This window comes from Rhinopithecus roxellana, chromosome 19 (genome assembly GCF_007565055.1).
Source record: "Rhinopithecus roxellana isolate Shanxi Qingling chromosome 19, ASM756505v1, whole genome shotgun sequence".
NCBI lineage: Eukaryota > Metazoa > Chordata > Mammalia > Primates > Cercopithecidae > Rhinopithecus > Rhinopithecus roxellana.
The window spans coordinates 68153444-68173308 of record NC_044567.1 but is presented as its reverse complement, the minus strand read 5'-3'; the positions used below and the strand labels follow the sequence as shown (position 1 = coordinate 68173308).

General features: G+C 46.0%; 1 protein-coding gene and 1 non-coding gene across 7 annotated transcripts in view; one reads left to right on the top strand and one right to left on the bottom strand.

Annotated features, from left to right (window-relative positions):
- ULK2 (unc-51 like autophagy activating kinase 2) overlaps nt 1–19371 on the bottom strand; it is a 103301-nt gene extending 83930 nt beyond the window's left edge. For 4 of the 6 annotated variants that reach the window (XM_030923443.1, XM_030923442.1, XM_030923445.1 and 1 more), the window contains exons 1-4: nt 18765–18896; nt 17166–17258; nt 16233–16274; nt 63–95 (exon numbers count right to left, since the gene is read on the bottom strand). In XM_030923443.1, coding sequence (XP_030779303.1) covers nt 63–95; nt 16233–16274; nt 17166–17258; nt 18765–18854 — 258 coding nt within the window. In that variant the 5' untranslated portion in view covers nt 18855–18896. Of the gene's footprint in view, nt 1–62; nt 96–16232; nt 16275–17165; nt 17259–18764 lie in introns of all 6 variants that reach the window. The other 2 variants (XM_030923447.1, XM_030923446.1) reach the window with 2 other exon arrangements.
- TRNAG-CCC lies at nt 11970–12040 on the top strand. The gene has a single exon. It is a non-coding gene; the product is annotated as a tRNA-Gly (tRNA).
- Nucleotides 19372–19865: the final 494 nt, after the last annotated feature.

The following is a 19865-nucleotide window of genomic DNA, read 5'->3' as shown; positions in this document are numbered from 1 at the left end:
TAGAATCTAAAAAAAAAAAAGAAATTGGAAATAAATTAAACAGAAGTTTGTATACTACCTACCTCCATCACCAAAAAGACAGAGTTGGGTAATTCCTGAAAAGTAAACATATTAAATATAATTTAGAGAAAAATTAAACACAAAATTTAAGTATACTGATAGTTAAAAATACCACACTTGTTCATTATTAAAACTGGTCAAATGAAACCACAAAATCTATTAGAAGGTGAAATTAAAATTCGCAACACAATGATGTATCTCCTCTACAAAGCCAAATCAAGTTTTAGTAACACTAATGTAGTCATCAACAAGTAAAATTTTGTTTGCAGAAATAACTACATAAAGATTCATCTTTTGGTTATGACTGACCTAAAACAACAGATCTAGGACAAAAAGCATGGTAAATTTACAATGGGGAAAAAGGAAGGATTCTTTGATCCTTGGGGAAACACTTCGTCTATGAAAAGTTTATGATTTGGAGCAGCAAAATGGCATAATCCTCCCTAGCAACACTAAATGCACAATCTGATTTCTGGAATATATTACTCAGGATGTCTGGTTTTTTGTTTTTCTGTTTTTTATGCTTATTTGGGGCAATTGCATTATCAGCAATTGTTGGCAAAGGGAAATGTTTTATCACATTATCAACACATGTTCCAAAATGTTGAGGAAATGAATTGAGGGCTCTTAAAAAGTCTCTCAAATCCATATAACTCCAAGTCTGCTGTTGATTAAGTAACTCAAATATTGATTAGCTGGCTCTTATATAAAAAATGGCATATAAATGCCATTTATTAAAAAATGGCAATTTTTATAACGATAACTAAATTTCAGATTGAACTTCCCTGTGGCTTAACTCGAGCCAGTGTGCAAATGTGATTCAAAATATAGCTTTGGCCAGGCACGGTGGCTCACGCCTGTAATCCCAGCACTTTGGGAGGCCAAGGCAAGCAGATCACAAGGTCAGGAGATCGAGACCATCCTAATACAGTGAAACCCTGTCTCTACTAAAAATACAAAAAATGAGCCGAGTGTGGTGGCAGACAACTGCAGTCCCAGCTACTTGGGAGGCTGAGGCAGGAGAATGGCGTGAACCCAGGAGGCGGAGCTTGCAGTGAGCCAAGATCGTGTCACTGCACTCCAGCCTGGGCAACAGAGCCAGACTCCGTCTCAGAAAAAAAAAATATATATATATATACACACACACACACACACACACACATACACACATATATAACATACACGTAGCTTTTGGGCTGGCTGCAGTGGCTCATACCTGTAATCCCAACACTTTGGAAGGCCAAGGTGGCAGGATCACTTGAGCCCAAGAGTTCAAGACTAGCCTAGGTAACACATGGAGAACTCATCTCTACTAACAATTAAAAAATGGCTGGGCACAGTGGCTCATGCCTGTAATCCCAGCACTTTGGGAGGCTGAGACAGGTGGATCACCTAAGCTAGAGAGTTCGAGATCAGCTTGGCTAACATGGTGAAACCCCGTCTCTAATAAAAATACAAAAAAAAAAAACTAGCCGGGCGAAGTGGCGGGCGCCTGTAGTCCCAGCTACTCGGGAGGCTGAGGCAGGAGAATGGCGTAAACCCGGGAGGCGGAGCTTGCAGTGAGCTGAGATCCGGCCACTGCACTCCAGTCCGGGCGACAGAGCGAGACTCCGCTTCAAAAAAAAAAAAAAAAAAAAAAAAAAAAAAAAAATACCAAAAAAAAAAAAAAAAAAAAAATTAGCCGGGCGTGGTGGCGAGTGCCTGTAATCCCAGCTACTTGGGAGGCTGAGGCACGAGAATCACTTGAAGCCAGGAGGTAGAGGTTGCAGTGAGCCGAGACTGTACCACTGCACTCCAGCCTGGGCAATAGAGTGAGACTTTGTCTCAGGAAAAAAATAAATAAATTAGGCCGGGCACAGTGGCTCACACCTGTAATCCCAGCACTTTGGGAGGCTAAGGTGGGCAGATCACCTGAAGTCAGGAGTTCAAGACCAGCCTGGCTAACATGGTGAAACACCGTCTCTACTAAAAATACAAAAAAATTAGCCGGGCACAGTGATGCATGCCTGCAATCCCAGCTACTCCAGAGGCTGAGACATGAGAATCACTTGAGCCTGGGAGGTAGAGGCTGCAGTGAGCTGAGATCACGCCACTGTACTTCAGCCTAGGCAACAGAATGAGACTCCATCACAAAATAAATAAATAATAAAAATAAAAAAGTCTCGAAGGACACAAAACAGTATTTTCTTCTGGAAAGAGGAAATAAAGAGGTATAAGAATAGGGCATCTCAGCCGGGTGCGGTACCTCACACCTGTAATCTCAGCACTTTGGGAGGCCGAGGCGGGTGGATCAGAACGTCAGGAATTCAAGACCATGACGTCAGGAGTTCAAGATCAGCCTGGCCAATACGGTGAAACTCCATCCCTACTAAAAATACAAAAATCAGCTGGGCGTGGTGGCACGTGCCTGTAGTCCCAGCTACTCTGGAGGCAGAGGCAGGAAAATCGCTTGAACCCAGGAGACAGAGATTGCAGTGAACCAAGATCGCACCACTGCACTCCAGCCTGGCGACAGAACGAGACTCCATCTCAAAAAAAAATTTTTTTTAATACAAAAATTAGCTACGTGGGGTGGCGTGCACCTATAGTCCCAGCTGCCTGGGAGACTGAGGCAGGAGAATCACTTGAATCCAGGAGGCGGAGGTTGCAGTGAGCCGAGATCGCACCACTGCACTCCAGCCTGGGCGACAAAGCAAGACTCCATCTCAAAAAAAAAAAAAGCATAGGCGGTGGCTCACGCCTGTAATCCCAGCACTTGGGGAGGCTGAGGCAGGCGAACCACAAAGTCAGGAGATCAAGGCCATCCTGGCTAACACGGTGAAATCCCGTCTCTACTAAAAATACAAAAAATTAGCCAGGCATGGTGGCGGGCGCCTGTAGTCCCAGCTACTCAGGAGGCTGAGGCAGGAGAATGGTGTGAACCCGGGAGGCGGAGCTTACAGTGTGAGCCGAGATCACCACTGCACTCCAGCCTGGGCGACAGAACGTGACAGAGCGAGACTCTGTCTCAAAAACAAAAAAGAAGAGGGCATCTCTTTTTTACTTCATATATTGCTAGACTATTTTAAGTGTTTTTATACTGAAGCTCATTTACTTTTGTAATTTAAAAAAACAATAAATTCTTTTTAAAAGTCAAAATAACATGAGTAGGTGGTTCTCTCAAGTAAATTCAGACGCCTAGAAGCAGAAGTAAAGACAATGGCAGCATGATACAAAGCAACAGAAAAGAAGGAAATGACAAGCCAGACAATTCAAAGAAAAATTCCTGGTTTCTTTTTTATTTTAAAATATTTTTTTCTTTTCCTTTTTTTTTTTTTTTTTTTTTTTTTTAAGACAAGATCCTGCTCTATTACCCAGGCTGCAATTCGGTGGTGTGATGCTGGCTCACTGCAACCTCCGCCTCCAGGTTTCAAGCAAGTCTCCTGCTTCAGCGCCCCCGAGTAGCTAGGACTACAGGTGCGTACCACCACGCCCAGCTAATTTTTATGTAGTTTTTCTAGAGACGGGGTTTTGCCACATTGTCCAGCCTGGTCCCAAACTCCTGGATTCACGCGATCTGCCCACCTTGCCCTCCCAAAGTGCTGGGATTATAAGCATGAGCCACTGCACCTGGCCTAATTCCTGGTTACTAAAACCCAAATCCTCACATCTCTCTGCTATATTCTTAATTCATTCTCCACTCCTCAGGCAACTTCTGTGGTTTATCTCACAGGAAAAGAGGAAACAAACATTCCTACAATCCTTGCACTTATTTCCCTTGGGGTTACCTGGTACTACACTGTCTTACAGCATGACTAAGTAGGGTTGGAATTATCATCCATACTTTGGTGAGAGGGTGGTGTTAACATGGAAAAAGTGGTTTGCTCAAGATCCTAAGTTGAGTTTGCTAATAACAGTACTCTAAGCCCACGTTTCCTTATTCACATCTATGGCTCTTCCTCTTATGTCATTTCTTAGTCCATTTAGGCTGCTAAATTTTCGTAACAAACTACCATATACTGGGGGGTTGAAAACAGAAATGTACTTCTCACAATTCTGGAGGCTGGGAAGTCCATCAAGGCACAGGTAAATCTGGTGTCTGGTGAAGGCCTGCTTCTGGTTCAGACAGCCATCTTCTCACAATAAGCTCACACAGTTGAAAGAACAAGGGAGCTCCCTCTGTGGTCTCTTATAAAGGCACTAATATCTCATTCATGAAACCTCCACCCTCATGATCTAATGAGGTCCCACCTCCTAATACCATCACCTTGAGGGATAGGATTTTTTTTTTTTTTTTTTTTTTGAGACGGAGTCTTGCTCTGTCGCCCAGGCTGGAGTGCAGGGGCGCGATCTCCACTCACTGCAAGCTCCGCCTCCCGGGTTCACGCCATTCTCCTGCCTCAGCCTCCCGTGTAGCTGGGACTACAGGCACCCGCCACCGCAGCTGGCTAATTTTTGTATTTTCAGTAGAGACGGGGTTTCACCGTGTTAGTCAAGATGGTCTCGATCTCCTGACCTCGTGATCCGCCGGTCTCGGCCTCCCAAAGTGCTAGGATTACAGGCGTGAGCCACCGCGCCCGGCGGGGGATAGGATTTCAACACACGAATTTTGGAGGGACATGAACATTGACACCATAGCAAATCAAGTTCTACAAAACTTAGAGATGCAAAATACAGGCCGGGCGCGGTGGCTCAAGCCTGTAATCCCAGCACTTTGGGAGGCCGAGGTGGGCGGATCACGAGGTCAGGAGATCGAGACCATCCTGGCTAACACGGTGAAACCCCGTCTCTACTAAAAAAATACAAAAAACTAGCTGGGCGAGGTGGCGGGCGCCTGTAGTCCCAGGTACTCGGGAGGCTGAGGCAGGAGAATGGCGTAAACCCGGGAGGCGGAGTTTGCAGTGAGCTGAGATCTGGCCACTGCACTCCAGCCTGGGTGACAGAGCGAGACTCCTTCTCAAAAAAAAAAAAAAAAAAAAAAAAAGAGATGCAAAATACAATATATGAAAGCCAATTCTGGCCAGGCATGGTGGCTCACGCCTGTAATCCCAGCACTTTGGGAGGCCAAGGCGGACGAATCACCTGAGGTCAGGAGTTTGAGACCAGCCTGTCCAACACGGTGAAACTCGTCTCTACTAAAAATACAAAAATTAGCCGGGTGTGGTGGTGCATGCCTGTAATCCTCGGAAGGCTGAGGGAGGAGAATTGCTTGCTTGAACCCAGGAGACGAAGGTTGCAGTGAGCTGAGATTGTGCCACTGCACTCCAGCCTAGGCAACAGAGTAAGACTCCATCTCAAAAAAAAAAAAAAAAAAGCACAGAAAAAGAAGGCCAGTTCTAGCTTCCTTCTCTAACACAAACCCAACATAGGTTTGTGGAAAAACTCTCCCTCAATGTGTATCTCAGTAATATTAATTACACCAAAGGCTGCAAAAATACTCAGAATATATAATACTGATTTATAAATAAATTTATAAATTGATTGATACTCACCTACTCTGACCCTGATTTGCTACAATTCTTCAAATTCCCTAACTCCTAACTCTTTTTAACAGTCTTACAGAAGACTTCTTCTGTAGATATCCTCAAAAACAGGTTAAGAGTCTGGGATAGCTGGTTGTGCTTTCTGGATAATAAGTTGAATCCCTACATTATCCCTTTGTACATAACTAAGTTCCAGAGATCAAAAATATAAATATGAAAAAATGAAACCCTAAGTACTAGATGAAAACATGGAGAATCATTTTCATAAGCTCAGGGTAAAGAAATCTTCTATAATATGAAACCTAGGGGTCATTAAAGAACAGGTTGGATAAATTCTACCATGTAGGAACTTCTATATATTAAAGAGAGGCAGGCGGGGCACTGTGGCTTACGCCCGTAATCCCAGCACTTTGGGAGGCCGAGGCAAGTGGATCATGAGGTCAGGAGTTCAAGACCAGCCTGGCCAAGATGGTGAAACCCTGTCTCTACTAAAAACACAAAAAATTAGCTGGGCTTGGTGGCGGGTGCCTGTAATCCCAGCTACTCAGGAGGCTGAGGCAGGAGAATTGCTTGAACCCAGGAAGCGGAGGTTGCAGTGAGCTGATATCATACCACTGTATTCCAGACTGGGCAACAGAACAAGACTGTATCTCAAAAAAAAAAAAAAAAAAAGAGGCTAGGCCAGGTGCGGTGGCTCACGCCTGTAATCCCACCACTTTGGGAGGCTGAGGCAGGTGGATCACCTGAGGTCAGCAGCTCGAGAGCAGCCTGGCCAGCATGGTGAAACCCTGTCTCTACTAAAAATACAAAAGTTAGCCAGGTGTGGTGGTAGTCGCCTATAATCCCAGCTACCGGGGAAGCTGAGGCAGAATCACTTGAACCTGAGAGGCAGAGGCTGAAGTGAGCTGAGATTGTGCCATTGCATTCCAGCCTGGGCAACACAGTAAGCCTCCATCTCAAAAAAAAAAAAAGGCTAAAATAAGACTCCCCCAAAATACCAGACAAAATGGGAAAAATATATCAAAACATGACAAACAGCTATCAACTCTGATTCCCTCTTGTTTATCTCCTACAGTCCAAGTGCCCAAGTCCTATCAATTCTATCTCCTAAACATCTCACCAATCTGTCCAGGCCTCTGTCTCCATTGATACCACCATTGTTTCTCACCCAGATATAAATAACTCTTTCTTTTTAATAACGGTATACACTGAGCATGGTGGCTCAGGCCTGTAATCCCAGCTACTCAGGAGGCAAAGGCAGGAAGATCATTTGAGCCCAGGAGTTAGAGGCTGCAAGGAGATATGACGGCGCCACAGAAGAAATGCACTCCAGCCTGAGTAGCAGAGTAAGACCCCATTTCTAAATAAGTATTTAAAAATAAAAATAAATGTACAGTTCAATGTGTTGTGACAAATGTTTACACCTACGTATCTACCCTGCCACTCAAAATACATAACAATTCCATCACCCCAAAAAGTTCTCTCATGCCCCTTTCCCATCAGTCCCTGGGACCAAGAGACAACCTCTGTTCTGATTTCTATCACCCTAGCTGACTTCTGACTCTTCCCAAAATTCACAAAAACAGAATTATACTGTAGCAGTATATGGCACGCTTCTTTTTCTCAAAATAATGTTTGAGGCCAGGTGCGGTGGCTCATGCCTGTAATCTCAGCACTTTGGGTGGCCAAGGCAGGGGGATCACATGGTCAGGAGATCGAGACCATCCTGGCTAACAAGGTGAAACTCCATGTCTACTAAAAATACAAAAACGGCCGGGCGCGGTGGCTCAAGCCTGTAATCCCAGCACTTTGGGAGGCCGAGACGGGCGGATCACAAGGTCGGGAGATCGAGACCATCCTGGCTAACCCGGTGAAACCCCGTCTCTACTAAAAAATATAAAAAACTAGCCAGGCGAGGTGGCGGGCGCCTGTAGTCCCAGCTACTCGGGAGGCTGAGGCAGGAGAATGGCGTAAACCCGGGAGGCGGAGCTTGCAGTGAGCTGAGATCCGGCCACTGCACTCCAGCCTGGGCGACAGAGCGAGACTCCGTCTCAAAAAAAAAAAAAAAAAAAAAATACAAAAACAAAATTAGCCAGGCATGGGGGTGGGCGCCTGTAGTCCCAGCTACCTGGGAGGCTGAGGCGGGAGAATGGCGTGAACCTGGGAGGTGGAGCTTGCAGTGAGCTGAGATCCGGCCACTGCACTCCAGCCTGGGCAACAGACTCCGTCTCAAAAAAAAAAAAAAAAAAAAAAAAAATAAGTTTTAAAATTTTTTATGGTCAGGCACAGTGGCTCACTTTGGGAGGCCAAGACGGGCAGATCACCTGAGGTCAGGAGTTCAAGACCAGGTGGACCAAATATGGTGAAACCTCCTCTTTACTAAAAATATAGAAATTAGCCAGGCGTGGTAGTGGGGCACCTGTAATCCCAGCTACTTAGGAGGCTGAGGCAGGAGAATCGCTTGAACCTGGGAGGCAGAGGTTGCACTGGGCAAAGATCATGGCATTGCACTCCAGCCTGGGCAACAGAGTGAGACTCTGTCTCAAAAAAAAAAAAAAAAAAAACAAACTTTTTTTATATGTTCCTACTACAGCTTCTGATACAACATCTTCTGAATTTCTTATCTTGATTTAAAATGTCTTCCATCCCTTGGATTATATAGTCATCTAAATATTATTCTGAGACTGTTATTGTTTACTTTATATATTTAAGCCTTTAATTCATTTGGAAATTATTTTTGAAAATGATGAGAATGGTGTTCCAATTCTATTTTTTTTTTTTTTTTTTTTTTTTTTTGAGACGGAGTCTTGCTCTGTCACCCAGGCTGGAGTGCAGTGGCCGGATCTCAGCTCACTGCAAGCTCCGCCTCCTGGGTTCACGCCATTCTCCTGCCTCAGCCTCCCGAGTAGCTGGGACTACAGGCGCCCGCCACCTCGCCCGGCTAGTTTTTTGTATTTTTAGTAGAGACGGGGTTTCACCGGGTTAGCCAGGATGGTCTTGATCTCCTGACCTCGTGATCCGCCCGTCTCGGCCTCCCAAAGTGCTGGGATTACAGGCTTGAGCCACTTTTTTTTTTTTTTTGAGACGGAGTCTCGCTCTGTCGCCCGGACTGGAGTGCAGTGGCCAGATCTCAGCTCACTTCATGCTCCGCCTCCCGGGTTTACGCCATTCTCCTGCCTCAGCCTCCCCAGTAGCTGGGACTACAGGCGCCCACCACCTCGCCCGGCTAGCTTTTTGTATTTTTTTAGTAGAGACAGGGTTTCGCCATGTTAACCAGGATGGTCTCGATCTCCTGACCTCGTGATCCGCCCATCTCGGCCTCCCAAAGTGCTGGGATTACAGGCTTGAGCCACCACGCCCGGCCCCAATTCTATTTTTTGTCAGATGTCTCAGTTTTATGAACACCACCTATTAAATGAATCATCTTTTTCTTGAGATACTAAAAATTACTAAGAGGTAGATATTTAACCAGACCACTGACAATCACACAGTTAAATATTCCTAAGTGAAAGTACTTATCTCATGCTCGGAGTGCTCTAGAAGATTTATCTTTTGAAAAACAAAAATGGTATCTCTCTTGCTTTTAAAACTCTTCAGTGGCTTTGCACTGTCCTTAAGATAAAGATCAGATTTGGCTCCTGCTAACCTCTCCAGTATCACCTAACACTATGCTCTCGCTCTCATTACTGTACTCCAGACACACTAACCTCCTTCCAGCTCCTCAAACTCAGTGATCTCTCCTGTCAGTGGTCTTTACAGAAGGTTTCACCTCCTTGGGAAACTTACTTTTTTCTCCCATTAACCTCCACCTAGCCTTCTCCAACCCATCCCTCAATCTCTATAGACATCATTTCCCCAGGAAGCCTTCCCTTGTCCCACTTCCCTAGTCCCCATATTGTCCAAACCTCGCCAACAGTTCTCCCTTACAGCACTTGGCACACTTGGAAACAGTAACTATCGGCCCGGGTGTGGTGACTCATGCCTGTAATCCCAGCACTTTGGGAAGCCAAGGGGGGCAGGTGGCTTAAGCTCAGAAGTTTGAGACCAGCCTGAGCAACATGGTAAAACCACATCTCTACAAAAAAAACAGAAAAATTAGCCACGCATGGTGGTGCCTGCCTGTAGTCCCAGATACTTTGAAGGCTGAGGTGAGAGGATGGCTTAAGCCCGGAAGGTGGAGGTTGCAGTGAGGCATGATCATGCCACTGTACTCCAGCCTGGGTAAGAGAGCCAGACCCTGTCTCAAAAAAGAAAAAAAAAAAAGAAAAAGAAATAGCAACTATTTGCTTAATGTCATCTTCCCTAATATACTGTAAGAGTTCCACAATGACAAGGACCATTTCTACTTTGTTCATGACTATACTCCTGTACCTCTCATTAACTAGCTCAAGAAATTTGAGTCATAAATAGTAAGAAAAATGAACACAACCGATGTATCACGGAACAGCAATGGGAATGTCACAGAATAAATGTAAAAAGATAAATGCAGCAAAAAGATGATTGATACTCTAATGATTTAAGAAAAAAAAATATATCAGCTGGGCACAGTGGCTCACATCTGTAATTCCAGAACTTTGGGAAGCTGAGGCAGGTGGATCACCTGAGGTCAGGAGTTCGAGGCCAGCCTGGCCCATTTCTACTAAAAATACAAAAATTAGCCAGGCGTGGTGGTCGGTGCCTGTAATCCTAGCTACTTGGGAGGCTGAGGCAAGAGAATTGCTTGAGCCCAGGAGGCAGAGGTTGCAGCGAGCTGAGATCATGCCACTGCACTCTAGCTTGGGCAACAGAGTGAAACTCTGTCACACACACAAAAAAGAAAAGAAATAAAGAAATAAAAAAATTAGGCTGGGCATGGTGGCTCACACCTGTAATCCCAGCACTTTAGGAAGCAGAGGCAGGAGGATAACTTTAGGAGTTCGAGACCAGCCTGGGCAACATAGTGACCTCATCTCTATTCATGAAATAAATATAATTTAAAAATTTTTTTAAATATATTTTCCTAGTGTGAGATCGTAAAGATTTTTTTTTCTTTTTTTTTTTTTTTTTTGAGACGGAGTCTGGCTCTGTCGCCCAGGCTGGAGCGCAGTGGCCGGATCTCAGCTCACTGCAAACTCCGCCTCCCAGGTTCACGCCATTCTCCTGCCTCAGCCTCCTGAGTAGCTGGGATTACAGGCGCCGGCCACCTTGCCCGGATAGTTTTTTGTATTTTTTAGTAGAGACGGGGTTTCACCGTGTTAGCCAGCATGGTCTCGATCTCCTGACCTCGTGATCCACCCGACTCGGCCTCCCAAAGTGCTGGGATTACAGGCTTGAGCCACCGTGCCCGGCCAGATTTTTTTTTAAAAAAAGGTCACTACTGGTGAAAAAGAACCGGTGGCTGGGTGTGATGGCTCACGCCTGTAATCCCAGCACTTTGGGAGGCCAAGGCCGGCGGATCACAAGGTCAGGAAATTGAGATCATCCTGGCTAACACGGTGAAACCCCATCTCTACTAGAAATACAAAAAATTAGCCAGGCATGGTGGCGGGCGCCTGTAGTTCCAGTTACTAGGCAGGCTGAGGCAGGAGAATGGTATGGACCCTAGAGGCGGAGCCTGCAGTGAGCCGAGATCCTGCCACTGCACTCCAGCCTGGGCGACAGAGAGAGACTCTGTCTCAAAAAAAAAATAAAAAAATAAAAAATAAAAAGAACTGGTATAGGCCGGGCCGCGGTGGCTCAAGCCTGTAATCCCAGCACTTTGGGAGGCCGAGATGGGCGGATCACGAGGTCAGGAGATCGAGACCATCCTGGCTAACACGGTGAAACCCCGTCTCTACTAAAAATACAAAAACTAGCCGGGTGAGGTGGCGGGTGCCTGTAGTCCCAGCTACTCGGGAGGCTGACGCAGGAGAATGGCATAAACCCGGGAGGCGGAGCTTGCAGTGAGCTGAGATCTGGCCACTGCACTCCAGTCGGGGCAACAGAGCGAGACTCCGCCTCAAAAAAAAAAAAAAAAAAAAAAGAAAACAAATACAAAGTATTAGGTCAAGACTCTGTTTAACAGCCAAATGCTTAAGACATCTGATTAATACTTCTTGTTTGTTTGTTTTGTTTTTGAGGCAGAGTTTCCCTCTTGTTACCCAGGCTGGAGTGCAATGGTGCGATCTCGGCTCATCGCAACCTCTGCCTCTTGGGTTCAAGAGATTCTCCTACCTCAGCCTCCCGAGTAGCTGGGATTAGAGGTATGTGCCACCATGCCCGACTAATTTTGTATTTTTAGTGGAGACAGGGTTTCTCCATGTTGGTCAGGCTGGTCTCGAACTCCTAACCTCAGGTGATCCGCCTGCCTTGGCCTCCCAAAGTGCTGGGATTACAGGTATGAGCCACCACGCTCAGCCTGATACTTCTTAAGTTTGTTTTTATAAATTAGTTTCAAAGCACTGGTGGTGCAACAATAGAAATTTCACAGCACTGGTGGTTCAGTGGTAGAATTCTCGCCTCCCATGCAGGAGACCCAGGTTCGATTCCTGGCCAATGCAGCTCCCACCTTAAGCCTAGCTACTCAGGAGACTGAGGTAGGAGAATCCCTTGAACCCAGGAGGCAGAGATGCAATGAGCTGAGATCATGCCATTACACTCCACCCTCGGTGACAAAAGTGAGACTTCTTCTCAAAAAAAAAAAAAAAAAAATTAGTTCTAATAGTATACCATGTACAAAATAAAACAATATTTTAATGCAGCCACTGTGAAATTCCTGATTGTTTAACAATTCAGTTTTTAGTATGTTCTCCCTAATGATACCTCATTCTATAATCAAAGCTGTTACTAAAAAATACTTTTCATTCTGATAGCAAATAATCTAAGTATACTTTCAAAACGAAACCTACTCTGCAATTGCCAGGGTTTTCTGTATCTTTCCAAGATTGGGAAACTAAAGAGTTAACATTATTTAACAGTTTTTGTACTAGGCACTGAGTTGTACCACTTGGTGCCCTCTGTCTACAGAGACTAAGACAAACTATACAAACAGCAGTGAGGAGAACCAACATTTCAACTAGGGACTGAGAGAAGAGATGAGTTTAGTTTTGACTTGAAAGGTTTCTCCCCTTTTTATGCTGCTTTGAATTTCTCAGATGAAGAAACGAATTACAGCTCTCTGAATAGGTAATAAAATATACCCACTGCATTCACATATTCCACAAATGGAAGTTTAAATTGTAAAGTTTTTGTAAAGCAATCATACTGTACAATCAAAAACTTTAACACTGTGCATGCTATTTTACTTCGTCTTTCCAATTCTAGAAATTGAAGTTAAATAATCAAAAATATGTTCAGAAGGTATACACAATTCTTTCAGCATTTTTCTTTTTAGGAAAAACTTAAACATCCTTTTTCTTTTTCTTTTTCCCCAACATGGAGTCTGGCTCTGTCACCCAGGCTGGAGTGCAGTGGCACGATCTTAGCTCACTGCAACCTCCGCCTCCCTGGTTCAAGCAATTCTTCCGCCTCAGCCTCCTGAGTAACTGGGATTACAGGTGCCCGCCACCACGCCCAGCTAATTTTTGTATTTTTAGCAGAGACAGAGTTTCGCCATGTTGGCCAGACTGGTCTTGAACTCCTGACCTCCGGTGATCCGCTTGCCTCAGCCTCCCAAAGTGCAGATTACAGGCGTGAGCCATTGCACCTGGCCAAAAAAAATTTTTTTTTTTTTTTTGAGACGGAGTCTCGCTCTGTCACCCAGGCTGGAGTGCAGTGGCCGGATCTCAGCTCACTGCAAGCTCCGCCTCCCGGGTTTATGCCATTCTCCTGCCTCAGCCTCCTGAGTAGCTGGGACTACAGGCGCCCGCCACTGTGCCCGGCTAGTTTTTTGTTATTTTTTAGTAGAGCCGGGGTTTCTCCATGTTAGCCAGTATGGTCTTGATCTCCTGACCTCGTGATCCGCCCGTCTCGGCCTCCCAAAGTGCCAGGATTACAGGCTTGAGCCACCACACCAGGCCCCAAAAAAATTTAAACATCTTATAACATGAGTTTAATTACTTTGTTTATGATATGACCACATGAAAAAAAATTTTTTTTTTTTTTTGAGACGGAGTTTCGCTCGTTACCCAGGCTGGAGTGCAATGGTGCAATCTCAGCTTACTGCAACCTCTGCCTCCTGGGCTTAAGTAATTCTCCTGCCTCAGGCTCCTGAGTAGCTGGGTTTACAGGCACCCACCACCACACCTGGCTAATTTTTGTATTTTTAGTAGAAATGGGGTTTCTCCATGTTGGTCAGGCTGGTCTTGAATTCCCAACCTCAGGTGACCCGCCTGCCTCGGCTTTCCAAAGTCCTGGAATTACAGGTATGAGCCACAGTGCCCAGCAGAAAAATGACAATATTTTTTTTTTTTTTTTTTTTTTTTTTTTTTTTTTTTTGAGACGGAGTCCCACTCTGTCGCCGGGGCTGGAGTGCAGTGGCCGGATCTCAGCTCGCTGCAAGCTCCGCCTCCCGGGTTCACGCCATTCTCCTGCCTCAGCCTCCCAAGTAGCTGGGACTACAGGCGCCCGCCACCTCGCCCGGCTAGTGTTTTGTATTTTTTAGTAGAGACGGGGTTTCACAGTGTTAGCCAGGATGGTCTCGATCTCCTGACCTCGTGATCCGCCTGTCTCGGCCTCCCAAAGTGCTGGGATTACAGGCTTGAGCCACCGCGCCCGGCCGACAATATTTTTTAAAAAGTAAATATACAACAGTCCATTTGTCTCACCCCCCTAAAACTAAACATATTGAAAGCAAAGACTTTGTTTTATTCACTGCTTGATTCCTAGCACTCAGAACAATGCCTGGCACATAATAGTCACTCAAAAACTTGCAAAATAGGCCAGGAGTGGTGGCTCACATCTGTAATCCCAGCACTTTGGGAGGCAGAGGTGGGCAGATCACCTGAGGTCAGGAGTTCGAGACTAGCATGGCCAACATGGTGAAATCCTGTCTTTACCAAAAACACAAAAATTAGCTGGACATGGTGGCAGGCGCCTATAATCCCAGCTACTTGGGAGACTGAGGCACAAGAATTGCTTGAACCCGGCGGGCAGAGGTTGCAATGAGCCAAGCTAATACCACTGCACTCCAACCTGGGCGACAGAGTGAGACTGTCTCAAAAAAAAAAAAAAAAAAATTGTCAAATGAATGAATATGAGTAATACAAGTGAATACAGAAGAGGTTTTAGCTAGAAATATATATGTAATAGGATCACATAACATATACATTTACCTTACCCGAATTCAACTGTCCAGACTAAGCCAAAGAAAGAACTTATGTAAATCATGCATGCTGACTTGCCCTGGAGTGACAGTGGAGAGAAAACCAGAATCTGCTGTCCCCTCTGAGAGTCTCTGGTCCCCACAGCTCTCACATGGTATCACACTAGCTACACGTGATTCTAGTTTTTTGGGTTTTTTTTTTTTTAAGAGACGATCTTGCTCTGTTGTCCAGGCGGGACTGCAGTGGCACGATCACAGCCCACTGCAGCCCTGAACTCCTGTGCTCAAGTGATCTTCCTGCCTCAGCCTCCTGAGTAACAAGAATTACAGGCTCAAGCCACCACTCCCAGCCCGATTCTAGCATTTAAAAGATTTTTTAACATAAGATGGCCCTAAATATAAGCCAGCTGCTTCATCTGGTGCTATACCCAGAAAACAGCAATTTTCTACAATGCTGAGATCTGAAAAGGATTTCCAAGAGTAATTTTGACTATACGGAAATTTTGCCTTAGAGGATGACTTTAGAACCTACTTCCCATTCCAAATAAAATGCAACTCTATTTCATGCCATAGCATACACAAATGTATCTATAACCTATAATCATAGATATAATTGGGTAATGAATATGCATAGTGTCTTTGTTTTTATTTTCTAATATTTCTTCAATTTACAAATAGTGCTTTCATAATAAGAAAAAGCTCTATTTAGGCCATGTGTGGTGGCTCACATTTGTAATCCCAGCACTTTGAGAGGTTGAGGCAGAAGGATCCTTGAGCCCAGGAGTTCAAGACCAACCTGAACAACAGAGAGAGACCCTATCTCCACAAAATAAAAAAATGTTAAAAAAAAAAATTTCTATATAGGCGGGGCGCAGTGGCTCATGCCTGTAATCCCAGCACTCTGGGAGACCAAGATGGGAGGATGACTTGAGGTCAGGAGTTCGAGACAAGCCTGGCCAACATGGTGAAACTCCATCTCTACTAAAAATACAAAAAAAAAAAAAAATTAGCCGGGCGTAGTGGTGCGCACCTGTAGTCCCAGCTACTCGGGAGGCTGAGGCAGGAGAATCGCTTGAACCCAGGAGGTGGCAGTTGCAGTGAGCCGAGATCAAGCCACTGCACTCCAGCCCAAGAGACAGAGTGCAACTCCATAAAAAAAAAAAAAGAAAAAAAAAAGGTCTGTTTTTAATAGTCCTTTCAACATTCATCAGAGAATGCTAGATTTGGTATCAATATTCCTCTACCTCACCTAAAACAATGCCACCTCTATAGTATATTATCAATAGTTAATAAACTTACTCATGCAGCATATTCTTTCAGTCTATTACTCTGTTCTGTTTTAAACAATTTCTTAATTCAGAAACATGTAACTCAAGCTACGTATCTTTTCAACAAGAATCAAGGTCATTTTTATTTCTATTAAGAGTCACTTAAATCTGTACGAAATAGAAAAAAAAATTTAATTTTTAAAAATTTTCAAAATAAGGTACCTGAACATCATAGAGTGCTACAATATTTTCATGCTGAAGTTCCTATTAAGAAAATTGAGAATGAAAAATATGTAAGTATTCTAATAATTTTACTATATTTTAATATGTAAATAAAATTAAAGTATATACTTACATACTACTTCTAGTATTACACTTCTATTAATAGACTAGAAAAATTCAATTGAAGAATAAGAAATGTGCCTGATCAAACAAAAAGCACATTATCTCACTAAAAGAAAATATGATTTTTAGCTCAAAGTGCTACAATTCTTAGCAAAGAGCTCTCCACAGGAAGCAGTTCTGAAGAAATCGGGTGTTAAATGAGGGTTCCACACTTGTATTAGTTTGGAAAACGCTACGTTAAGTACTTTGAAACCAGTTTCTTCATTGTAGAATTTTTCAGACTTTCTTTAATGAGCCATAGGCTTTGAGACTCTCCAAGAAGTATTTAGCAAATGGGGTTTTCCAAATTTACTTAACCATCTTCTCAAACCATCTCACTTAGATAACACTGGTTGTGAGTGATCTAAAAAAGCCACCTCCAAGGAATATAACTTTCTTCAATTTAAAGACCCCCAGTGCCCTACTCTCCCCAAAAAACTTAGTAGTAACATGAAAGGGGACAACCGGAGAGGTAAAAACAGTGTACAAGATGGGTCTGCCTGGCCCTCTTCTCAAACAACATAGTCACCAGGAAAAAGGAGAAATGATGAGAAGCTAAACTCAGTCTTCACAGAATCTCTCTGAGCTTTGGTTCTTAAAAATAGCTTCTGAGTATTCAATGTTTTAAAAAAGTGAGCATGCAAAAAGGAGAGCAACAGTTGAAAATTCTCAAACTTGGACCCAACTACCAAAATTGCAAAGGATGGCAGCATGCATTCATTTAAATTAAATTTTAACTTTGTATGAATACTACTATATAAAGTAACATACCTTTAAGATTTTAATTTCCTTTCCAAGCAGTATTTGTGATTTTGACAAGTTCTTTTTATTAATACTTTTAATAGCTACCTCCCAATCAGTTTTCTGAAAAAGAAAAACAGTGTTACTCCTAGATATCATTCCACAGAAATAACAGAAAAAAAATTACAAGCGCGAAGATGTTTTTAGCAAATAAATGTGCGGCATTGGGGAAAAATGGAAAAGAACCTGTATTTTCAATCATGGGAAAGTGACTTCATAAATTATAGTGTAATATGCCAAGGTCCTACAACACAACTACTAAAAATAACAAATATGAAGTCCACATAGTAACTAACATTGAATGAAAAAAGAACTGTTCACAACCACTTCAAAGTTACGGACAAATGTAGAAATAAACTTGGAAGGTGATATGGTTAATTGAAAACTTATTTGTTAGTTTGGAATGATGACATCTTGTTTTTCTTGAGTTCTAAATTATTTTCCTAATAAATGAAAAGTAGGTCGGGCGCAGTGACTCACACGTATAATCCCAGCACTTTGGAAGGCCGGGGGCAGGCGGATCGGATCACCTGAGGTCAGGAGTTCAAGACCACCCTGGCCAACGTGGTGAAACACCGTCTCTAGTAAAAATACAGAAACAAAAATCAGGCGGGCGTGGTGGCAGGCTCCTGTAATCCCACCTACTCAGGAGGCTGAGGCAGGAGAATCGCTTGAGCCCGGGAGGCGGTGGTTGCAGTGAGCAGAGAGATCTCGCCACTGCACTCCAGGCTGGGCGACAAAGCAAGTGTCTCATAAATAAATAAATAAATAAATAAGAAAAGTAGCATTACTTTATCCGATAAGCAATAAAGTCAGACCACTTTTAACACACCCCTTGGCAACCATCAGAACTGCCACACCCTTTAAGATTATTTTCACTCCCGATATGCCTTTGCAAATTCTTTAGATTCTAAAACCTCTTGTAACTGTACTTGCGAAATAGCAAAGGCTAAAAAAAAAAAAAAATTTAAGGCTTAAACATGATTTCACGTTGTGATTGAAAATGAATTGTCCAACCACCTTTCTCACCCGGAGCTCGTCTACCTGACTCCGGGGGAGAAAAGGGTGCCGGGACTCTTCGGGGTGCAGGGGACCAGTGCTGAGAAAGGTGACACCTCCCAGGCTGAGAAAGCCTGAAGCTAATGGGACATCGCCCATTTTCCGCTGGGTCTGTAATTATCAACCTCAAAGGTGACCAGCCCTGGGCACGGAGAAAAAAACCAGAGGTCCATTCACGCCCAAGCCTCGAGTCTGCACGGGGCAGTACCGTCTATTTTGGGTCCAGGGCAACCTGGGTGCAAAGGCTCCTGCGATCCGCCCGCGGGGTGGGTCCCGGGCACACAGGAGGGTCAGCAGCAGCCGGTCGGTAGGCGGAGCGCTGCCAGAGGCTTGGGCCTCTCAACAACCCTCAAAGGAGCAAAACAAACCGCGAAACGGGCTGCGCGCACAATAGCATCCCCAGGCGGCTAGCCGTGGGGGGGGGCTCGGCCCGCGGCTGCGCCAAGTTTCAGAACCACCTAGCCCCGTGCCTGCCCCCCAGGGCCCGGCCTCGCCCCGACCGGCGCTCACCTGGCGGTGCCGCCCCCGGAAGACCACGGCGAAGGCCCCATGTCCTACGAGATCCCTCTTGCTGTATTCGAAGTCGCCCACCACCTCCATGGCCGCGCCCCCGGGGCACACAGCGGGCGGGCTGGCGGCGTAGCGCGGCGCAGGTATCAGCACCGCGGGTCTGCGGCCCCGGAACGCGCCAGCGGGCGGCGGGTCTGGGGCAGCCGCAGCCCCGGGCCCGGGCGGACTCTCATGCCGAGAGGCCGGAGCGGAAACGGGGGAGTCCGCCGCGCGGAGCCGGGGTCAGCGAGGCCCAGCCCAGCCCCGGCCGCTCCTCATAGCCCGGCGTGCCGCCGGTCGCGGGCTGTCTGGCGAAGCGGTCTCGGCGCTGCCGGGCCAGGGTCGCCGTCACCGTCACTGTGCGCGCCCGGAGCCGCACACGCGCTCTGAGGCAGTGAGGGGCCTGGTACTCTCCATCCCCAGCTCGTCCGGCCTCTTCGGCCCTCCCCGCCCGGGGCGCTGCTGCGGCGGCAGCAGCCGCCGCCCTAGAACCCGCACCGCCGCGGCCCCGCGCTTCCCCACCTCACGGCGGCGCCCAACGCCCTCACGCGCGCTACCCGCTCCCGCGCGACTGGCTGCCCTCCGCGACGTCCGCGCGCCTTGAAGGCCGCAGCGCCAGCCCGCTCCCTCCGCCGGGGAAAGGAGTGCGGCCCGGGCTGGGCGCCCGCAGCTGGGGAGATCCTCAGCTGCTCCTGAGGCGGGGACGGCGGGCGGGACCTGCTGCGGCCACAGCGGGTTACGGGCTGCAGGCTCTGTTCTGGGCCTGGGGAGCAGATTCCAGCCGACCACGCCCCGGGCTCCAGGCCGCTGGGAGGCGGACTTCAGAGAAGCGAGTCTTGAACCCTAGCTGCAGGCAGGACGGGAGAATCTCTGCAGGGTAGACCCCCAAATTCCTGCCAGAGCAAAGGAGCGACTGCTACTCCAGGCTTTGCCCGCGCCCTCGAAAACCGCAGTTAATGCTGCCAAGCTGCCGGCCTTCGGACGCTTCTCGGGGTTTACTCGTTCCGGATCCCTAGAGGGACGGTGACAGGCGGGATTCTGCACCTTTTGGTGGTCCCTTGA